Here is a 20,018-nt window from a genome sequence, read left to right as displayed (position 1 = left end):
CGCAAGTAAAACTAAATCCATGCTATTCAACCGATCACTGCCCGCACCTGCTCGCCCGTCCAGCATCACTACTCTGGACGGCTCTGACTTAGAATACGTGGACAATTACAAAGACCTAGGTGTCTGGTTAGACTGTAAACTCTCCTTCCAGACTCACATTAAGCATCTCCATCTCTATATCGCCACAAAGCATCCTTCACTCATGCTGCCAAACATACCCTCGTAAAACTGACCATCCTACCGATCCTCGACTTCGGTGATGTCATCTATAAAATAGCCTCCAAGAACTCTACTCAACAAACTGGATGCAGTCTATCACAGTGCCATCTGTTTTGTCACCAAAGTCCCATATACTACCCACCATTGCGACCTGTACGCTCTCGTTGGTGTGCCCTCGCTTCATATCATCGCCAAACCCACTGGCTACAGGTTATCTGCAAGTCTCGGCTAGGTAAAGCCCCGCCTTATCTCAGATCACTGGTCACCATAGCAGCACCCACTCGTAGCCGCGCTCCAGCAGGTATATCTCACTGGTCACCCCAAAAGCCAATTCCTCCTTTGGTCGTCTTTCCTTCCAGTTCTCTGCTGCCAATGACTGGAACGAACTGCAAAAATCTCTGAAGCTGCAAACACTTATCTCCCTCACTAGCTTTAAGCACCAGCTGTCAGAGCAGCTCACAGATTACTGCACCTGTACATAGCCCATCTATAATTTAGCCCAAACAACTACCTCTTCCCCTACTGTATTTATTTATTTATTTATTTTGCTCCTTTGCACCCCATTATTTCTACTTTGCACATTCTTCCACTCCAAATCTACCCTTCCAGTGTTTTACTTGCTATATTGTATTTACCTCGCCACCATGGCCTTTTTTTGCCTTTACCTCCCTTATCTCACCTCATTTGCTCACATTGTATATAGACTTATTTTTCTACTGTATTATTGACTGTATGTTTTGTTTATTCCATGTGTAACTCTGTGTTGTATGTGTCAAATTACTATGCTTTATCTTGGCCAGGTCGCAGTTGCAAATGAGAACTTGTTCTCAACTAGCCTAACTGGTTAAATAAAGGTGAAATAAAAAATATATAAATAAATAATGTCATTGGCTGTGGCCCTGCGTTGTCTGTCATCCTATCGTGTCAATAGTTGTGGCCCTGCCTTGTCTGTCAGAGACCTGACTTACAGTATAGTCCCTGCTCCCTGGTCTGTCAGAGTAGGTGATGGGGGGGGCGGCTTCCATCAATCATCCTCAAGCACCACACGACAATACCCACAGCCACGGACAAGCTGTCTGAATTTATCGAGCCAGATGCGCAGACATGACTTTGATTGGAAACCGCAAGTGTTCACTTAGGGGAGGTGTTTGTGTGTGTGCAAAATCCTTCCAACAGTTGCTTATTTGGCTAATTGAACTCTGTCATTGCCTGTGTCCTTGCCTCTCTGGGTAATTACTATGGTTGTACTGTGGGATATTTATTGGAGTGAAAAGTGTTGTTTGTGTGGTTTCAACCTCTACCAAACCTCTTTGACATTGTCTGTTTCCTTTGTTTCTCATGTAGCTACATCCTCCTCCTGCTGCTGTACTGGCAGTTTACTGCCAATTGCAATCAAGCCTCCCCTCTCAAAAGAAACCTGAATACTAGTAACGACGGTGCGCTCTCTCCTTTTTTTATATCCTTCTTATTCTCACTCTCTCTTACTCACTCACTCACTCACTCACTCACTCACTCACTCACTCACTCACTCACTCACTCCTGAAATGGCAGAGACATCAGTGTACAGCAGTGTTTTCAATCACTGCTGAAAGAACTACTTCCTTTGCTTGGCTCTCTTATGTTGAACATAATAAACGGCTCCCTATCCTCCGGATGTGTACCAAACTCACTAAAAGGGGAAGTAATAAAGCCTCTCTTGAAAAAGCCAAACCTTGACCCGGACAATTTTAAAAACTACCATTCCTTTAAAAAAAAAAATATTGAAAAAGCTGTTGCTCAGCAACTCACTGCCTTCCTGAGGACAAATAATGTATACAAAACCCTCCAGTCTGGTTTTAGACCCCATCATAGAACTGATACTCGGTGAAGGTGGTAAATTACCTTTTATTTTTTTATTTTTTTATTTTACCCCCCTTTTCTCCCCAATTTTCGTGGTATCCAATCGCTAGTAATTACTATCTTGTCTCATCGCTACAACTCCCGTACGGGCTCGGGAGAGACGAAGGTCGAAAGCCATGCGTCCTCCAAAGCACAACCCAACCAAGCCGCACTGCTTCTTAACACAGCGCGCCTCCAACCCGGAAGCCAGCCACACCAATGTGTCGGAGGAAACACCGTGCACCCGCCCCCCTTGGTTAGCGCGCACTGCGCCCGGCCCGCCACAGGAGTCGCTGGAGCGCGATGAGACAAGGATATCCCTACCGGCCAAACCCTCCCTAACCCGGACGACGCTAGGCCAATTGTGCGTCGCCCCACGGACCTCCCGGTCGGCTGCGACAGAGCCTGGGCGCGAACCCAGAGACTCTGGTGGCACAGCTAGCGCTGCGATGCAGTGCCCTAGACCACTGCGCCACCCGGGAGGCCGTAAATGACCTTTTAATGGCTTCAGACCAAGGCTTGGCATCTATCCTTGTGCTCCTAGACTGTAGTGCCGCTTTCTACACTATCGATCACCACATTATTTTGAAGAGATTGGAAACTGTAATTGGTCTACGCCAGGCCTGGGCAAAGGCCGGCCCGTATGCGGCCCGCGACCTGATTCAATATGGCCCGCGGAATCATGCTCAGCTCACAAAGAATTTGCCATATTAAAATTGAAATAACGTATTTGTTATTCAAATGAATAGCCCAATGAATACTCGCCTTTGTGTAATGGTTTAACTCCCACCGCTTGTGGGACATTTTATTTTGAAAGCACTTATAAATCACAACTGCACGAGGACAGACAGTGACTGACAGGCTGACACGCACGTCACATCACAAATTGCGCAAAAATTTGTTTTTCTAAGAAAAGGAAAGTAGACGATGAATGTTGGCTGTTCCAGCAAGAGTGGACATCGAAATATTTATTCTTAGCTTCCTACTGCCTGAGCTATGTTGTTGATGCAAATTGAGAAGAGCGTGGGGCCTAGGATTGAGCCTTGAGGTACTCCCTTGGTGACAGGCAGTGGCTGAGCCAGCAGATTTTCTGACTTCATACACTGCACTCTTTGAGAGAGGTAGTTAGCAAACCAGGTCAAAGACCCCTCAGACACCAATATTCCTTAGCCGGCCCACAAGAATGGAATGGTCTACCATATCAAAAGCTTTGGCAAAGTCAATAAAAATAGAAGCACAACATTGCTTAGAATCAAGGGCAATGGTGACATCATTGAGGACCTTTAAGGTTGCAGTGACACATCCATAACCTGAGCAGAAACCAGATTGCATACCAGAGAGAATACTATAGACATCAAGAAAGCCAGTCAGTTGATTATTGACAAGTTTTTCCAACACTTTGATAAACAGGACAAAATAGAAATAGGCCTATAACAGTTAGGATCAGCTTGATCTCCCCCTTTAAATAAAGGATGAACCGTGGCTGCCTTCCAAGCAATGGGAACCTCCCCAGAAAGGAGAGACAGGTTAAAAAGGTCGGAGATAGGCTTGGCGACTATAGGAGCAACAACCTTAAAAGAAGAAAAGGTCTAAACCTTCTGACCCAGATGTTTTTTGGGGGTCAAGTTTCAGGAGCTCCTCTAGCACCTCGGACTCAGTGACTGCCTGCAGGGAGAAACTTTATAGCAGAGCAGGGGAAAAGAGGGAGAAGCATCGGGGATAGTCGCATTAAAAGGGGTGGGAGATGAGGAAATGTTGGACGGGCAAGGGGGCATGGCTGAGTCAAATAGGAATCCTGACTTAATGAAGTGGTGATTTTAAAGAGCTCAGCCATGTGCTTATTGTCAGTAACAACCACATCATCAACTTTAAGGGACATGGGCAGCTGTGAGAAGGAGGCTTTATTCTCCAGGTCTTTAACTGTTTTCCAGAATTTCTTGGTGTTAGACCCACAGAGAGAGAACTGCTCCTTAAAGTAACTAACTTTGGCCTTCTGGATAGCCTGAGTGCACTTATTTCTAAATCGCCTGAATGAGAGCCAGTCAGCCTGAGTATGCGTGTGCCGAGCCTTTCACCAAATGCAATTCTTGAGGTAGAGTAACTCTGCAAGGTCACGGGGGCTGAACCTGTTTTTTAATTCTCATTTCCTTCATTTGGGCGTGTTTGTTAACAATACCACTGAAAATATCAAAAAAGAAGGTCCAAGCGTCTTCGACAGAGGGGATCAAGTTGATTCTATACCATTTTATAGAGGCCAATTCATAAAGGAAGGCTTGCTCATTCAAGTTTTTTAGCTCGCGTCTATGACAAATCCGGACAGGTCATGGCATCATGGCCCTCATGAATGAACTGAATTCCAAACTACAAGGCAAGAGCCTTTTTGCACATCAGATGTACAGCCTTGTCAAAGCCTTGAAGGAAAAATGACTCCTTCTGACCCGCCAAGTAGAAGCCAACAATCTCACCCACCTTCCGATACTACTAGTCTGTTCCCTAGCAGATGACCAGCGGGAGAATTAAACGCTGCTGCGTACTTTGAACAGTGATTTTTTTCTCCCATTGTTTTGAGTATTTCAAAGTGTTGGAAAATGACATGCTGTTGGTTTCCTCTTTTCACCTTCATTGTGGATGACGCTCCCATTGACCTGCAACTTGAGCGTATCGGTCTTCAGTCTGATGCAGTGATGGAGAACTATTCAAAACAATGTCACTGACGATGTTCTATGCATCTCTCGATGAACAAAACTTTCCTAAGATTAGGAGTCATGCTCAGAAGATGTTTGTACTGTTTGGGTCAACCAATGTATGTGAACAGACATTTTCAGTGATAGAAAAATAAAACAAGTCAAAGAACAAATCATCTCTTATTGACTCTCACCTCTCAGCAATCCTGCACATAGCGACGTTAGAAACGATACCTGACTTCACTGCTCTAGTCAATGCCCATTAGAGACTTCACTCCTCACACTGTAGTTTTTAATGTAATGTTCAGCTCTCTCTCTTTCTTGTGTTTTTGTGCATACCCATTAACAAGAGTTCTGTCCGTGGTGCTGAATGCAAAGTGTACTTTTCCATCTGAGTTCATTGCATGTTTTGATAGGTATTTTCATTATTAAAGGAGAACATGGAGGGAACATTATTTCTGTGCATGTTAAAAAAGTAAAATAATTAGCATATCTGGACGTGATTTACAGTAGATATATCTGTCAACACAGTCATACACATGATATATAATCCTGTAATTTAATTCTGGCCCGCGATGGCAAAAATATATTCTAATGTGGCCCTCCATGGAAAATAATTGTCCAAGCCTGGTCTACGCGGTCAAGTTCTTGCCTGGTTTAGATCTTATCTGTCGGAAAGATATCAGTTCGTCTCTGTGGATGGTTTGTCCTCTGACAAATCAATGGTAAATTTTGGTGATCCTCAAGGTTCCATTGTTTTCACTATATATACTACCTCTTGGTGATGTCATTCGGAATCTCGATGGATGTACAGTAGTTTCAAATAAAACTGTGAAGGACCTTGTTGTTACTCTGGACCCTGATCTCTCTTTTGAGGAACATATCAAAAATATTTCAAGAGTAGCCTTTTTCCATCTTCGTAACATTGCAAACATCTGAAACTTTTTGTCCAAGACTTATGCACTAAAGCTAATCCATGCTTTTGGTCTTTCCATACATGCCTACACGCACACTACAGTCACAAGACGCAGGCCTCCTTATTGTTCCTAGAATTTCTAAGCAAACAGCTGGAGGCAGGGCTTTCTCCTGTAGAGTAAAATATGTATGGAATGGTTTGCCAGTCCATGTGAGATGTAGACTCGGTCTAAACCTTTAAGTCCTTACTGAAGACTCATCTCTTCAGTAGGTCCTATGATTGAGTATAGTCTTTCCCAGGTGTGCGAAGGTGAACGGCAAGGCACTGGAGTGACGAACCACCCTTGCTGTCTCTGCCTGGCCGGCTCCCCTCTCTCCACTGCAATTCTCTACCTCTGACCCTATTACGGGGACTGAGTCACTGGTTTGCTCGCGCTCTCCCATCCTTTCTGTCCTCGGGCACGTACGGTGGTGGGCTATACTCAGCCCTGTCCGGGAGTAACTTTCGATGGGGCCACTGACCTGCTCACCGGACATGCTACCTTGTTGTGCTGCTGTTCCAGTTTCTGCTGTTCTGCCTTGTCCTGGACCTGCTGTTTCTGCCTTGTCCTGGACCTGCTGTTTCTGCCTTGTCCTGGACCTGCTGTTTCTACCTTGTCCTGGACCTGCTGTTTCTGCCTTGTCCTGGACCTGCTGTTTCTACCTTGTCCTGGACCTGCTGTTTCTGCCTTGTCCTGGACCTGCTGTTTCTGCCTTGTCCTGGACCTGCTGTTTCTACCTTGTCCTGGACCTGCTGTTTCTGCCTTGTCCTGGACCTGCTGTTTCTGCCTTGTCCTGGACCTGCTGTTTCTACCTTGTCCTGGACCTGCTGTTTCTACCTTGTCCTGGACCTGCTGTTTCTACCTTGGAATGTTTGGCTATGAAAAGCCAACTGACATTTACTCCTGAGGTGTTAACCTGTTGCACCTTATATAACCACTGTGATTATTATTTGACCCTGCTGGTCATCTATGAACGTTTGAACATCTTGAAGAACAATCTGGCCTTAATGGCCATGTACTCTTATAATCTCCACCTGGCACAGCCAGAAGAGGACTGGTCACCCCTCAGAGCCTGGTTTCACTCGAAGTTTCTTCCTAGTCTTGGCATACTGCCAAACTCAAGGAAGAGAGGAAGAGCGAGGCGGCGCAAACCAAAATGTTTCTCGCCTGCTGTGTCCGAACACTGATTTCTCTCTCGCTCTCTCACTGTGATCTCTCTCACTCAGATCTCTCTCTATCCCCCTTCTCTTTCTCTCCCTGTCTCCCCATTCCTTCCCCCTATCCCTCTCGCTCTCTCGCTCTCATCCGCGTATCTTATTCCTCTCTGACCTCTTCCCCTCCAAGAGTCTGGTACCGGTGACCAAGCTGTATGTGAGTGTGGGTGCCGGCACCAAGGGCAGTCTGAAAAAGATCGACCGGCTGCTCTTCAAAGACTTCTGGCCGAGGTTCCTGGACAGCCTCAAGGCTCTGGGTGAAAAGGTGAGTACCTCTAGTACCCTTCGTTCTAACACTACTTAGATAAACCGAGCCAAGGTAAGCTGTACTACACTGCTGGCCTGGATACAACACCACAACAGTTGTTGGAACCATGCTGGAAAGGACAATGGGAATGGAAATCAACTTGTTCATTATATAAATTGTCATTGTTATAGAAATGCCCTGATAAGTACTGTTTCTATTAGCTGAGTGACTGCTATTGTGTCCTCACATCAGGGATTCAATATTATAGCCTTTTTATTATCCAAATGAATTGTAGCATTGAGCCTCTTTCATTATCTGCCTGTTGCGCTTCAATTATACGGTAATTGGCTTCACACCACTAGCAGATATCAATGGATGGCAATTTTCCACTTTTCTAACATTGTAATACAACCAATGTTCATTGGGGAACAAAGACCAATTTGATGCGTAGGTAAGTAGCCGTTTTTTCCCTTGCATGTGAGTCATGTTGCTGTTTTATACTGTGACTAGCCTGGTTCCAGATCTGTTTGTGCTGTCTTGCCAAGGCATGCCAATGACTATAGGATTTTGGTTGAAAATGAAAATCTGTCCAATAGCATGATCATTATCATTATCCATGGAAAGTGTCCTAATTTGACGAGGCAACAGTAGAGAATCCTCATCTCCACGATTCAAAATTAATAGGCAGGAAAGTTAAAAAAGAAACTCCAAACAGATAAGAGTGGTTGGTGTGGCGATGATGGACGCCTTCTGATGCCTTGTATTTTCACTCTCAAGGAGCGCAGTGCATCCTGGGAGTTTTCCTTTACCAATCAAAGCGGAGAGGGAATACAGTAGCACTCTCCCTGTCCCCTCTATGAGAAGTATCACTAGCTTTACATACTGGCTGGCATAACAGGAATATGCTACACTGTGATTTCTATCAGATATATTCAACAAAAATATAAACGCAACATGCAACATTTTCAAAGATGTTACTGAGTTAGTTTATATAAGGAAATCAGTCAATTGAAATAAATAAATTTGGCCCTAATCAATGGATTTGCCTTGGAGGGCATAGGCCCAGCCACTTGGCAGCCATGCCCAACCACTGGGGAGCCAGGCCCAGCAAATCATGGGTTTTTCCCCACAAGGGCTTTATTACAGACAGAAATACTTCTCAGCAACCCCTCTCAGCACCCCGCAGGTGAAGAAGCCAGATGTGGAGGTCCTGGGCTGGTGTGGTTACACTAGGTTTGCTGTTGTGAGGTCGGTTGGACATACTGCCAAATTCTCAAAAAACTATGTTGAAGGCAGCTTGTGGTAGAGAAATTAACATTCAATTCTCTGGCAACAGCTTTGGTGGACATGCAGTCAGCATGAAAATTGCCCGTGGCATTGTGTTGTGTGACAAAACTGCACATTTTAGAGTGGCCTTTTATTGTCCCCAGCACAAGGTGAACCTGTGTAATGATCATGCTGTTTAATCAGCTTCTTGAAATGCCAGACCTGTCAGGTGGATGGATTATCTTGGCTAAGGAGAAATGCTCACTAACAGAGATATATAAACATATTTGTGCATAACATTTGAGAGAAATAAGCTTTTTGTGCATATGGAACATTTCTGGGGTGTTTTATTTCAGCTCATGAAACATAGGACCAACACTTTACATATTGCGTTGATATTTTTGTCAGTGTATATGTAAATTCTGAAATTCACATTCACAGACATCGCAATGTCACTTTGCTGGATGGTTGGAGAGGTATGGTACAGTGTGATGATAATATATTTTCATACATCAGTATGCTGATCCTTTATTGTGGCTGAGGTTAGTGGAAATGTGTATTTCCTCCTGATTAAAATGGTATACATTACCAGGAGCACTGAAGTGTAATGTGGTTCCATTCAATATCATATATTTCCCTGTGCTTGAAATGAGAGAAATATCAATACGAAAGTAGGAAAGGTCTGTTTACCTCATTGGGGAGTTTTGAGTGACAAATAATGGCAGTGGTCTCTACAGCTTTCTACTCAAGCTTTTTTAGATGGTCAAAGACACACCAGTGGAATGGGAATCTCGGTGTTTCTTTGTAATCCATTCCAAGCCTGCTTTTAATGGTTTGTTGTTGCCAGGTAGCTTCTCAGCTTCTTGAGGAACCTCAACTCAACTCTAGGACTGATTTAATGAACAGTGACCCCCAAACGAATCTCTGAAAAGTCACTGGCAAAGTCTGGAATTGAAACCGTCTTCATTTCATTGTATCCTCTGGAAAATGCAAGGAACTACAGATGTAGGCTGTTTTATGAGTCGAGTTTTACAGTAACCCTCTCTTATTCTCCCAAGACTTATATTCCCTGTGAAATGTTTCAGAGAGACTTAATATTTTGAGAAAGTTCTGTCTGTTATCATTTGCTGCCATATCAGAGTGGAAGAGAAACATTGTCTGCCATCCTGATTGAAAACAGTTCATGAAGTTCACTCTGCCCTGCGATGCACTGGAGAAGTAGAAGAGGGGGAATTTTTGTTCTAACTTCTAAGAAGAGGACCTTGAGTCTGCTTGCAGCACATGTTTTCCATCTGAATAGAATAGTTGGAACTCCAATGCCTTCATCAATAGTGACGTTCTGTAGAATAACTATTTATATTTAATCATGCTTTTTATTACACACTCGCTCACCGTCTGACAGACACAGCCATTCAACACAACATTCTCTCCTTCTCCACACACACATACACACATACACACACACATACACACACACACACTCATTCCCCCCATATTTTTGTGTTTCTCTGACTGAGTCACCCAATGAATGAATTCCAAGAAGTGACGTGAGGAATAATAGGAAATGTAGAGTCCACTCCTATAAGTCTTATCAGACACTGTGGATGTGTTCTTTCTTTGGAGAATTTACATGACAACGTTGCTACGTTGAAGGTGGTACATGACAAAGTTGCTACGTTGAAGGTGGTAACTAGAAAATGAGTCTCCTACCCAACTCTCCCCTCCTATCCTTTCAGGGTAGCCTGATTTACCCAGTATTATAAGAATACCCAGTGCATCTGTGTATCTCTCAAAGCTTCTAATAGTGTGAATACACACACACACGCTCCCTCTAACAGCGTATCTAATTTCAATCGCCTTCATTAGTCCTTTTCTAGAAAGCAGTGGAAGAAAAACTGCACTCAGTGGCCTCGTAGCATAACAACCTTGAACATAGATGTGGGCTGTAAAATGTTTTATTGGGATGTCTTCACTTCCTGGCTACAATCAGCCTGCCAGCTTCCCCCCCTCTGAGGCGCAGTCTACTCTAGACAATGGACAGGTTTATTACAGCTTCATGTGTGAACCTCTTTTCACTGTAAATCGGTGGTAAATGCAGCCTAATGGATTGCTGTAATTGCCGTCTGTGTCAGGCGTTTCACCAGTTATCAAAGTGATTTACTCTGCATTCGGGTAACTCATCGTTATCCACGACCTATGAATGTTTTTAACACTAAATGAAACAAATTTCATGGCAGAAAAACATTCACTATGCACCAGGAATAGTCGTGGTTAGCGTTTTTTTTATTGTCAAGTGAGCAAATTACTGGTAGACTGTATAAACTGTTGTTTACTTATTATCACTTTAGTGTTAGTACCTGTACCCAGTGGTTTTTATTCAGTTCGGTTTCTGCAGCTAGTAGGATAGACCAGTCAAGTTTCTTGTCTAGTAGTGAGGTCTCAATCTCTCTGTCTCTCTTTCTTTCTCTAGCTCTCCTTCTCGCCTTCCCTTCTCCCTGGCCCAGTGACTTGTGATGATGTAGACCTGTACATGGTGGTGATGGATGGTGCAATATTGGCGGACATACATGGTATATACAGTAAGGGATGGCTGAAGAAGGGGTTGTCAATGTATCCTTTTACATGGTGTATAGGCATGGGATGCTTACAAGAAGGTTGCTTCTGAAGAACAAGGGAGTTGCAGACATTTTGTGTGCATTCCTACGATTCTATATACAGTATATCTACATAATATACGATATATACAAACTATCAATAATAGACAAAGCACCTGTCTGCCGACCAGACTCAAAATATGACCAAAAAACAGGTGTGACTGCCTGCCAGTCTTGAACAGCCTCTCTAAGGAAGAGCAGAGACACTAACAGAGGTAGTGAGTTAGGCCATTAAGATCCCATCTCCGTGTGGCTCATAGCTTCCTCTCATGGTGGGCTCCACCCCCATCCCTGGTTGCTAAGCGCTCCTCTCCCCTGATATTCTCTTCTCATTCTGACCGTTCCCTCTTTCTCTGCTCTGCTTTCCAACCTGGCCTCATCGCTGTGCTGAGGGACTGATGTGGCTGCTCTGTTGGCTTTGGAGGGGAGGTGGCTGCAAATACCTCACCTCCCTGCCTTCCTCCCTGGCACCATGGCCCAACTGTCCATACCCCACTGAGCTGAAGGGGCCAGAGCCACCACTTATCCTCTTCTCAGAGAGAGGGAGAAGGATAGTGAGAGGGAAATGGATTGAGATAGAGAGAGAAGTGTAGGAACAGGGGAGGAGTGTTGTACCCAGTTCCCATTCTTTTCTTCTCTCCCATCGCCATTTACTTACGGTCTTTCTGCTAGCTCCAACCTTTTCTCCCCTCACCTATTTACTTTGAGAAAAAAGGCAGTGTGAAGAATACTGTACATAGTATAGATGTGAAATATGAGGCAGTTTGTCCGGGGAGAACCATTCCTTTGTCAGGGAATGGGGATTAGCCTATTTATTTCGACCCCCATTCCATTTCCTGTTGGTGTGTTCCTGACAGTCACAGGTTAATAGATTGCCAGGGGACCTCAGCAGGTGGTATCTCGCCCCTGGATGACAGGTGTTATGGGCGATGACAGTGATGAAGGTTCACCTGTGGGTTGACCTGTTTGACAGCCGTAAAACGACAGAAATGAGAATGATAGAGGGGCCTCTTACAGACAGTTCCATGGGTGGTTTTTCATGTCATTATACCCTACAGATATGGGGTAACAGCTCAAGGAAACACCTTAGCAGTGTACAAAATCGCTGAGATCTTACGAAAAACGTAACATTTCAAATACTCTGCACAGCATTTACGACAAAATGATACTCTAAATGTGCAGCTTGTGGATGTCTCTCTCTCACGCTCCCTCGTTCACGACAGACAGATGGGGGTGAAGCATGAAGCATCATCACAATCTGGATAGAGACGAGTGACATTTATACATTTATTATTTCTTCTACACGTCCCAATTCTGTCACTCTCAATTGAGCATGTCTTTTACTGTGCTGTGTTTATAATTAACAGTGATTACATTCTAAAGGTCAATCAACTATGGGGCGGCAGGTAGCCTGGCGGGTAGGAGTGTTGGGCCAGTAACCGAAAGGTTGTTGGATCGAATCCATGAGCCAACAAGGTACAAATCTGTTGTTCTGCCCCTGAGCAAGGCAGTTAACCTCAAACAACAACTGCTCCCCGGGTGCTGATGACGTGGATGTTGATTAAGGCAGCCCCCCACTGATTCAGAGGGGTTGGGTTAAATGCGGAAGGCACATTTTAGTTGAATGCATTCAGTTGTGCAACTCCCTCTCTCCCTCTCCTCCCCCCACCCTCTTTCTCTCTCTCAATTTTTTCAATTCAATTTAAGGGCTTTATTGGCATGGAAAACATATGTTAACATTGCCAAAGACGGAATCTAAAACAAAACTCCAGAAAATCACATTGTATGATTTTTAAGTAATGAATTTGCATTTTATTGCATGACATAAGTATTTGATACATCAGAAAAGCAGAACTTAATACTTGGTACAGAAACCTTTGTTTGCAATTACAGAGATCATATGTTTCCTGTAGTTCTTGACCAGGTTTGCACACACTGCAGCAGGGATTTTGGCCCACTCCTCCATACAGACCTTCTCCAGATCCTTCAGGTTTCGGGGCTGTCGCTGGGCAATACGGTCTTTCAGCTCCCTCCAAAGATTTTCTATTGGGTTCAGGTCTGGAGACTGGCTAGGCCACTCCAGGACCTTGAGATGCTTCTTACGGAGCCACTCCTTAGTTGCCCTGGCTGTGTGTTTCGGGTCGTTGTCATGCTGGAAGACCCAGCCACGACCCATCTTCAATGCTCTTACTGAGGGAAGGAGGTTGTTGGCCAAGATCTCGCGATACATGGCCCCATCCTTCCTCCCCTCAATACGGTGCAGTCGTCCTGTCCCCTTTGCAGAAAAGCATCCCCAAAGAATGATGTTTCCACCTTCATGCTTCACGGTTGGGATGGTGTACTTGGGGTTGTACTCATCCTTCTTTTTCCTCCAAACACGGCGAGTGGAGTCTAGACCAAAAAGCTCTATTTTTGTCTCATCAGACCACATGACCTTCACCCATTCCTCCTCTGGATCATCCAGATGGTCATTGGCAAACTTCAGACGGGCCTGGACATGCGCTGGCTTGAGCAGGGGGACCTTGCGTGCGCTGCAGGATTTTAATCCATGACGGCGTAGTGAGTTACTAATGGTTTTCTTTGAGACTGTGGTCCCAGCTCTCTTCAGGTCATTGGCCAGGTCCTGCCGTGTAGTTCTGGGCTGATCCCTCACCTTCCTCATGATCATTGATGCCCCACGAGGTGAGATCTTGCATGGAGCCCCAGACCGAGGGTGATTGACCATCATCTTGAACTTCTTCCATTTTCTAATAATTGCGCCAACAGTTGTTGCCTTCTCACCAAGCTGCTTGCCTATTGTCCTGTAGCCCATCCCAGCCTTTTGCAGGTCTACAATTTTATCCCTGATGTCCTTACACAGCTCTCTGGTCTTGGCCATTGTGGAGAGGTTGGAGTCTGTTTGATTGAGTGTGTGTACAGGTGTCTTTTATACAGGTAACGAGTTCAAACAGGTGCAGTTAATACAGGTAATGAGTGGAGAACAGGAGGGCTTCTTAAAGAAAAACTAACAGGTCTGTGAGAGCCGGAATTCTTACTGGTTGGTAGGTGATCAAATACTTATGTCATGCAATAAAATGCAAATTAATTACTTAATCATACAATGTGATTTTCTGGATTTTTGTTTTAGATTCCGTCTCTCACAGTTGAAGTGTACCTATGATAAAAATTACAGACCTCTACATGCTTTGTAAGTAGGAAAACCTGCAAAATCGTCAGTGTATCAAATACTTGTTCTCCCCACTGTATATAGGGAGTAGAACCACTTAATGACCAGACTCACATTTGCTCTCCTCATTACGATGTTTGTGTGAAAGCAAACCAACCACTGACTGACTCTACTGCAAATTGACTCATATAGGGGGCATAGAAAACACATAACATGTGGTCGAATACCTCAGAAATACAATACAGCTCCCCCTTATATTCCCTGCAGTATGACAATGAAGAATATTTAATGACAATAATGGCGAAACTCCCAATGAATACAGGTTTAATGAAGTCTGAGCATGTCATACCCAATCATGTGCATCTGATAACGGTCAGCTGGCGCTGTTTAGATGTGACCTTCATAAGAACTGAAGTGCTAAGAGAAAATGGCCGATGTATAATATAAAAAGGGAATTATCTGAACAACTGAGTCCGATCTGATGGCTTTTTCATGACATCCCAGATTAATCTCGCCGCACGCCAAACGCTGTACCATTAGTCATTGTTGAGTGATCTCCCACCACATGTGTCCCAAGTGGCACCCTATTCCCTTTATATTGTAGGGCCTAATGTTTTTGTTCAGGGCCCGTAGTTCACTATATAGGGAATAGGGTTCCAATTGGGACACATACAGTGTGTGTGTGTAATTCATCTGAATGGCAGGGAGACGGAGTACAGTACATTGACCATGGCGTAGTAATTAGGCTGATAAAGTATTAATGTGATGTGAGGATAAAGGCTGATCCGTTCCCTTGTTGCACCACCATCATCATTTGATCTATCTGCAGTTGTCATAGTGACACACGCTGGTCTGGGGCCCCTGCCGTTATTTAATTCAATACTGTTAAAGGTGCGATATGCAGAGATCGCTACGCCATTTCCTGGTTGCTAAAATTCTAATAGTTTGCCTAATTTCTTGTTTGTGACAAACAAGCAATGTATAGTGTAGATCATTGCACAATCTAAACCGCTGTGAAATGTCCCTTCAGTAAACAAAAATATAGTATTTTCAGCTGTTTGAAGCTGGTCTACAAAACCTAAAATAAAAGATACAAAACTTAAGAATGGGAAGCATAGAATTAGCGCACATAGAACAGATCTAACGCTTCTTAGACTTGCTTTCAATGACAATCACAGATCTATAACTCGCATTTCTATGTACATTTTGTCAGGTCCCCCAAAAAGTTACACATTGCAATCTTAAGCTTTGTTCTTTGTAGTGCTGTGGAGATTGCCATTATCTCAGTGACCTAAGCGTAGAGACTTGAAGGAAAAGACTGAAAGCAAGACAAAGGTCGACTTGATTTGAAGTGAACTAAAAATGAAACCATGTGAGAACCCAGACTCTTGAGGCCACAGGTTGCCTAGTGGTCAGAGCGTTGGGCCAGTAACCGAAAGGTTGCTGGATCGAATCCCCGAGCTGACAAGGTGTAAATCTGTCGTTCTGCCCCTGAACAAGGCAGTTAACCCACTGTTCATCTGTAAGCTGTCATTATAAATAAGAATTTGTTCTTAACTGACTTGCCTAGTTAAATAAAGGTTACATTGAATTGTTTTTTTTGAGCGGCCTTGTCTGGCCAGCATGTGGTATGGATAGTTGGTTTGTCTTCATGCCTTTTTCTTTTTAGATTTTTTTAGGGTATTTTTTTTTCCCCTTTCTCCCCAATTTTGTGATATCCAATTGGTAGTTAGTCTTGTCCCATCGCTGCAACTCCCGGACAGTCTCAGGAGAGGCGAAGAGAGCCATGCATGCACCGAAACACAACCGCCAAGCCGCACTGCTTCTTGACACACTGCCCACTTAACCCAGAAGCCAGCCACACCAATGTGTCGGAGGAAACACTGTACAGCTGGCGACCGAAGTCAATGTGCACGGCCGCCACATGGAGTCATTAGAGCCCGATGGGACAAGGACATCCCAGTCGGCCAAACCCTCCCCTTACCCGGACGACGCTGGGCCAATTTTGCACCGCCTCATGGGTTTCCCGGTCGCCTGCAACACAGTCCGGGATCGAACGCGATGCAGTGCCTTAGACCGCTGCGCCACTCGGGAGGCCCTCTTGATGCCTTTTTCAGTTGGTCTTCTAGATGCGATCAGATGCCCATTGATATTTTCTGGGTGTTTCCATTCATCTCTTGAATGGGATGCTTAACAACATCATACAACTGACTGAATTCACTGCAATATCCATGAGGCGTGATACAGTTTAGTTCAATGGACGTGGGGGTAAACTGTTGAGCCTGTAAAATCTCATATTTACTTCTCACAGCTATGCTGTCCAGTGCTGTTAGGCTTTAAACTCCAAAATGAAACATCCTCAAAGCAAAGAAAAGCACACAGGTAATTTTCTCATCAATGTGCAATAAGACATTTATACCACCAACATTGAAGCATAATTTCTGGTCTATTATATTCTATTACCTAATCTCTTCCTTTGGCAGTACAGTAATTGTCTTATACTAGAGGTACAATACGATGGCCCCTTTCTCCTGCTCTTTATCGCATCTTCTCCTTTAGACTCACCTCCCCTGAAGGAGAGGAGGAAGATGTGAAGAGGAAGCTACGCAAGATAGGCCACTATCTCCTGTAAACTCTGAACAAGGCCGTCAGAATGGGAGGGGCCCTCCTTCCCCTCTCAAAAAACCCCACACCCCTCTCATTTCAAAACCGGGAGCATGCTTCAGCCTGATAAGTTACATGTGTAACTGTTTGTCACACACTTTGATCCAATGCTGTGTCCTGGGTTTAGGATTTGCACACACACTGACTCCGTTGCTTCTCCCATCATTCACTCTCTCAGCAATTATTACAGCTCAGTCAGTTCAACATCTGCTTCTCTCCTTGAACTTTGCTTCTTCACCTCCTGCTATGGGGAAGCTGTGATCACCTGCTCTCCTCATCCACACATACACACACACGTGTTAATGAAAATCCCCCACACTTTTCATACCTTCCGTTAGCTCTTAGCTCAATCTCTCCACCAGCTGACTCAGAAGGCTCATCTCATGTGTGCTTGTGTGCATAATAATACAATAATTTGGTGTGTATTTATATTTGTCCTGTTTCACACGTACAAGTGTGTATTATACGCATGTGTGAATTGGAAATACAGTGTGTTTTTTTGGGAATATCCCATTCCCCGCCGAAAGTGGGGTCACAGCCAGGGTCAGCCATTATCATGTCAAGCAGGCATGCGCTGTGGATCCCTCCCAAAACACCTGATAACAGCTGAGGACATATGTTGTTCCAGAGATGATTTAGAGATGCCGACACAAGATCTTCTTGCCATTCTAACGGCACCATGGCCATCAGACACGGTGCCAGGCAGGCTGCATCATCAGGTCTGACGCCAACACTGTTGAAATGGATCGTTCGGCCAATCAGTGAGAGCCAAGGTTACCTGCAAAGATATTTCAATTGTGTTTAGTCATAGCATCAAGCCACAGAGTAAATGTATGGATCCGAGGGGGAAGCTATTGTGTCAAGGGACAGAGTAAATGTATGGATTCGGAACTGAGGAATCCTCCATAGAGTTTAGGAGTTAAGAAAATGGTCCCCTTTAGGATTTACATTATTGTTGTGCAGATGTCAAGGTTGACTATAAACCCGAGTTGATAGTGCATTAGAGAGGCCAAACCCCAGGGATTTCCAACACAGACACATTCATCAACATTTATGCCATGCTGCATGCGCTGATGTAATAGCCTACCTCAATTTTCGCTCTTTGGAAGAAAATATTCAGGAATTATTATAATATTTTGAGTTTATGCCAGGTTAATGCAGGCATTATTTGGAGCTTGTGTGTGCTGTACTGTGATGCACTGTTTATATTTGCAGGATCACTATATTGAGGGGACAGCATTAAAATATTAGGTGCTGCTCATGGTCAATATAACCATGGCTAGATAGGGCTGATGGTTCGGATAGTTTCCTAATAGCTAAAATGGAAAGCACATAAGTGGATTATTTTACATTTTTACACTCATTGTTATATCCACCATACCTAAAGTTACTGAAGTGTCTAAAAATACCTGCATTTCTGAGGTTTGTGTCATTTTCAGTGTATATCCTAGTTCTTAGAGGAGCTGAGATTCGACAACAGCGAGCCGGTTGCAGCGCAGTGACTAAAAACTATAAAATGATTTCCATTAGCTGGGCAGAGGGAGGTAACTGAGTGGAACATGTAAAAGTTGCCCTATTTCCACCACCAGGGGACAGACAAATGGGACCTACTTGATATGGGACAGTACTTACTACGACACAGCCTAGTGACCATGGCTTTTGCACAGCTAGAAATTCTTCTGAGATCAGGGTTTGGGAGAAGGCAAAGTGGCATACAATGCAACCCCTTTCAACACCTCATTATGAAACCCAGAAACACTCTTTGGGAGCTATCAGAATGTTCTGTATTCACTGAATGTTTTCCTTCACAATAATTTGACTCAGAAATGAACAAAGCAATTGTACAAAAAAAATCTAAACATTTGTCAAAAAGAAAGATGAAACCATCAACAGCGTCTCAACAGATCAAAGGAGCCGTGATGTTGACAATTGACACATTTTTTAAGAGCAATATCTTACGTTACACCATTATCATCAATTCGCTTGGTTTTGTGCGTAGAATCTAGCTGTTGCTGCAACAGCTGATGACCCACCTGACTGCATTGCACTTTAGCCTAACCCAATTAATCATTGAAGCTGGAGACTTATCTCCCTCACGAACTTTAAGCATCAACTGTCAGAGCAGCTTACCGATCACTGGACCTGTACACAGCCCATCTGTAAATAGCCCACTCAACTACCTCATTCCCCAAAGTATTTCTTTTTGCACCTCAGTATCTCTACTTCCACATCATCATCTGCACATCCATCACTCCAGGGTTAATGCTAAATTGTAATTATTTGGCCACTATGGCCTATTTATTGCCTTACCTCCCTAATCTTACTACATTTGCACACACATTTGCACACACATTTGTATATATATATTTTTCTATTGTGTTTTTTCTATTGTGTTATTGACTGTACGTTTGTTTATCCCATGTGTAACTCTGTTTTGTCGCACTGCTTTGCTTTATCTTGGCTAGGTCGCAGTTGTAAATGAGAACTTTTTCTCAACTGTCCTACCTGGTTAAATAAAGGTAAAAAAACAATTAGCCAACAGACGAGACCATTAGGTAACATAGTACATCCAACAATACATTCAGGCTGAATTGTTAAATTAACAACTTGGTCCACCAGTGTGGACAGACGCTGGGAGACGAGAAGCAAGTACAGGGAGTGAAGATTTAATGGATAAACGGACATGAAACAAAACAAGGACAGTGTCTGGACAAGGGGAACAAATGGACATTAATGCAGACACCGGGAAGAAACTGACAGATATAGGGGTAGCAATCAATAAGGTAATAGAGTCCAGGTGAGTCCCATGAAGCGCTGATGCACGTAACGATGCATAATGATAGGCCGCTTGGTGTCCTAGAGTGTCAGAGCCCCTCTGTGTCATGCAGGAGCATGTGTGACAGTACATTCATTTTTATTCTCTTTCAGGAATGTTAAAATTTGATTGTAAAGATACTGTATGTGAATATGCCAGCTTACCAGGTGCCACAGGTGTTCCCTGACCATGTCTAAGGCGGACAAGGAACTCTGTGACATATCATTCATATGACAGACATAACCAATGCCCCAA

At 44.0% G+C, this 20,018-nt stretch overlaps 1 protein-coding gene across 1 annotated transcript in view; it reads left to right on the top strand.

The window, feature by feature from the left end:
- Positions 1–20,018, top strand: part of tyw1 (tRNA-yW synthesizing protein 1 homolog (S. cerevisiae)) — a 102,835-nt gene that overhangs the window by 56,778 nt on the left and 26,039 nt on the right. Inside the window, 1 exon segment of the mRNA XM_038961773.1 lies at positions 7,084–7,216. Within this exon segment, the coding sequence (XP_038817701.1) occupies positions 7,084–7,216 (133 nt within the window).

Source organism: Salvelinus namaycush, chromosome 23, assembly GCF_016432855.1.
Source record: "Salvelinus namaycush isolate Seneca chromosome 23, SaNama_1.0, whole genome shotgun sequence".
NCBI lineage: Eukaryota > Metazoa > Chordata > Actinopteri > Salmoniformes > Salmonidae > Salvelinus > Salvelinus namaycush.
Note: the sequence above shows the minus strand (reverse complement) of the source record. Positions and strands in the feature narration are given on the sequence as shown.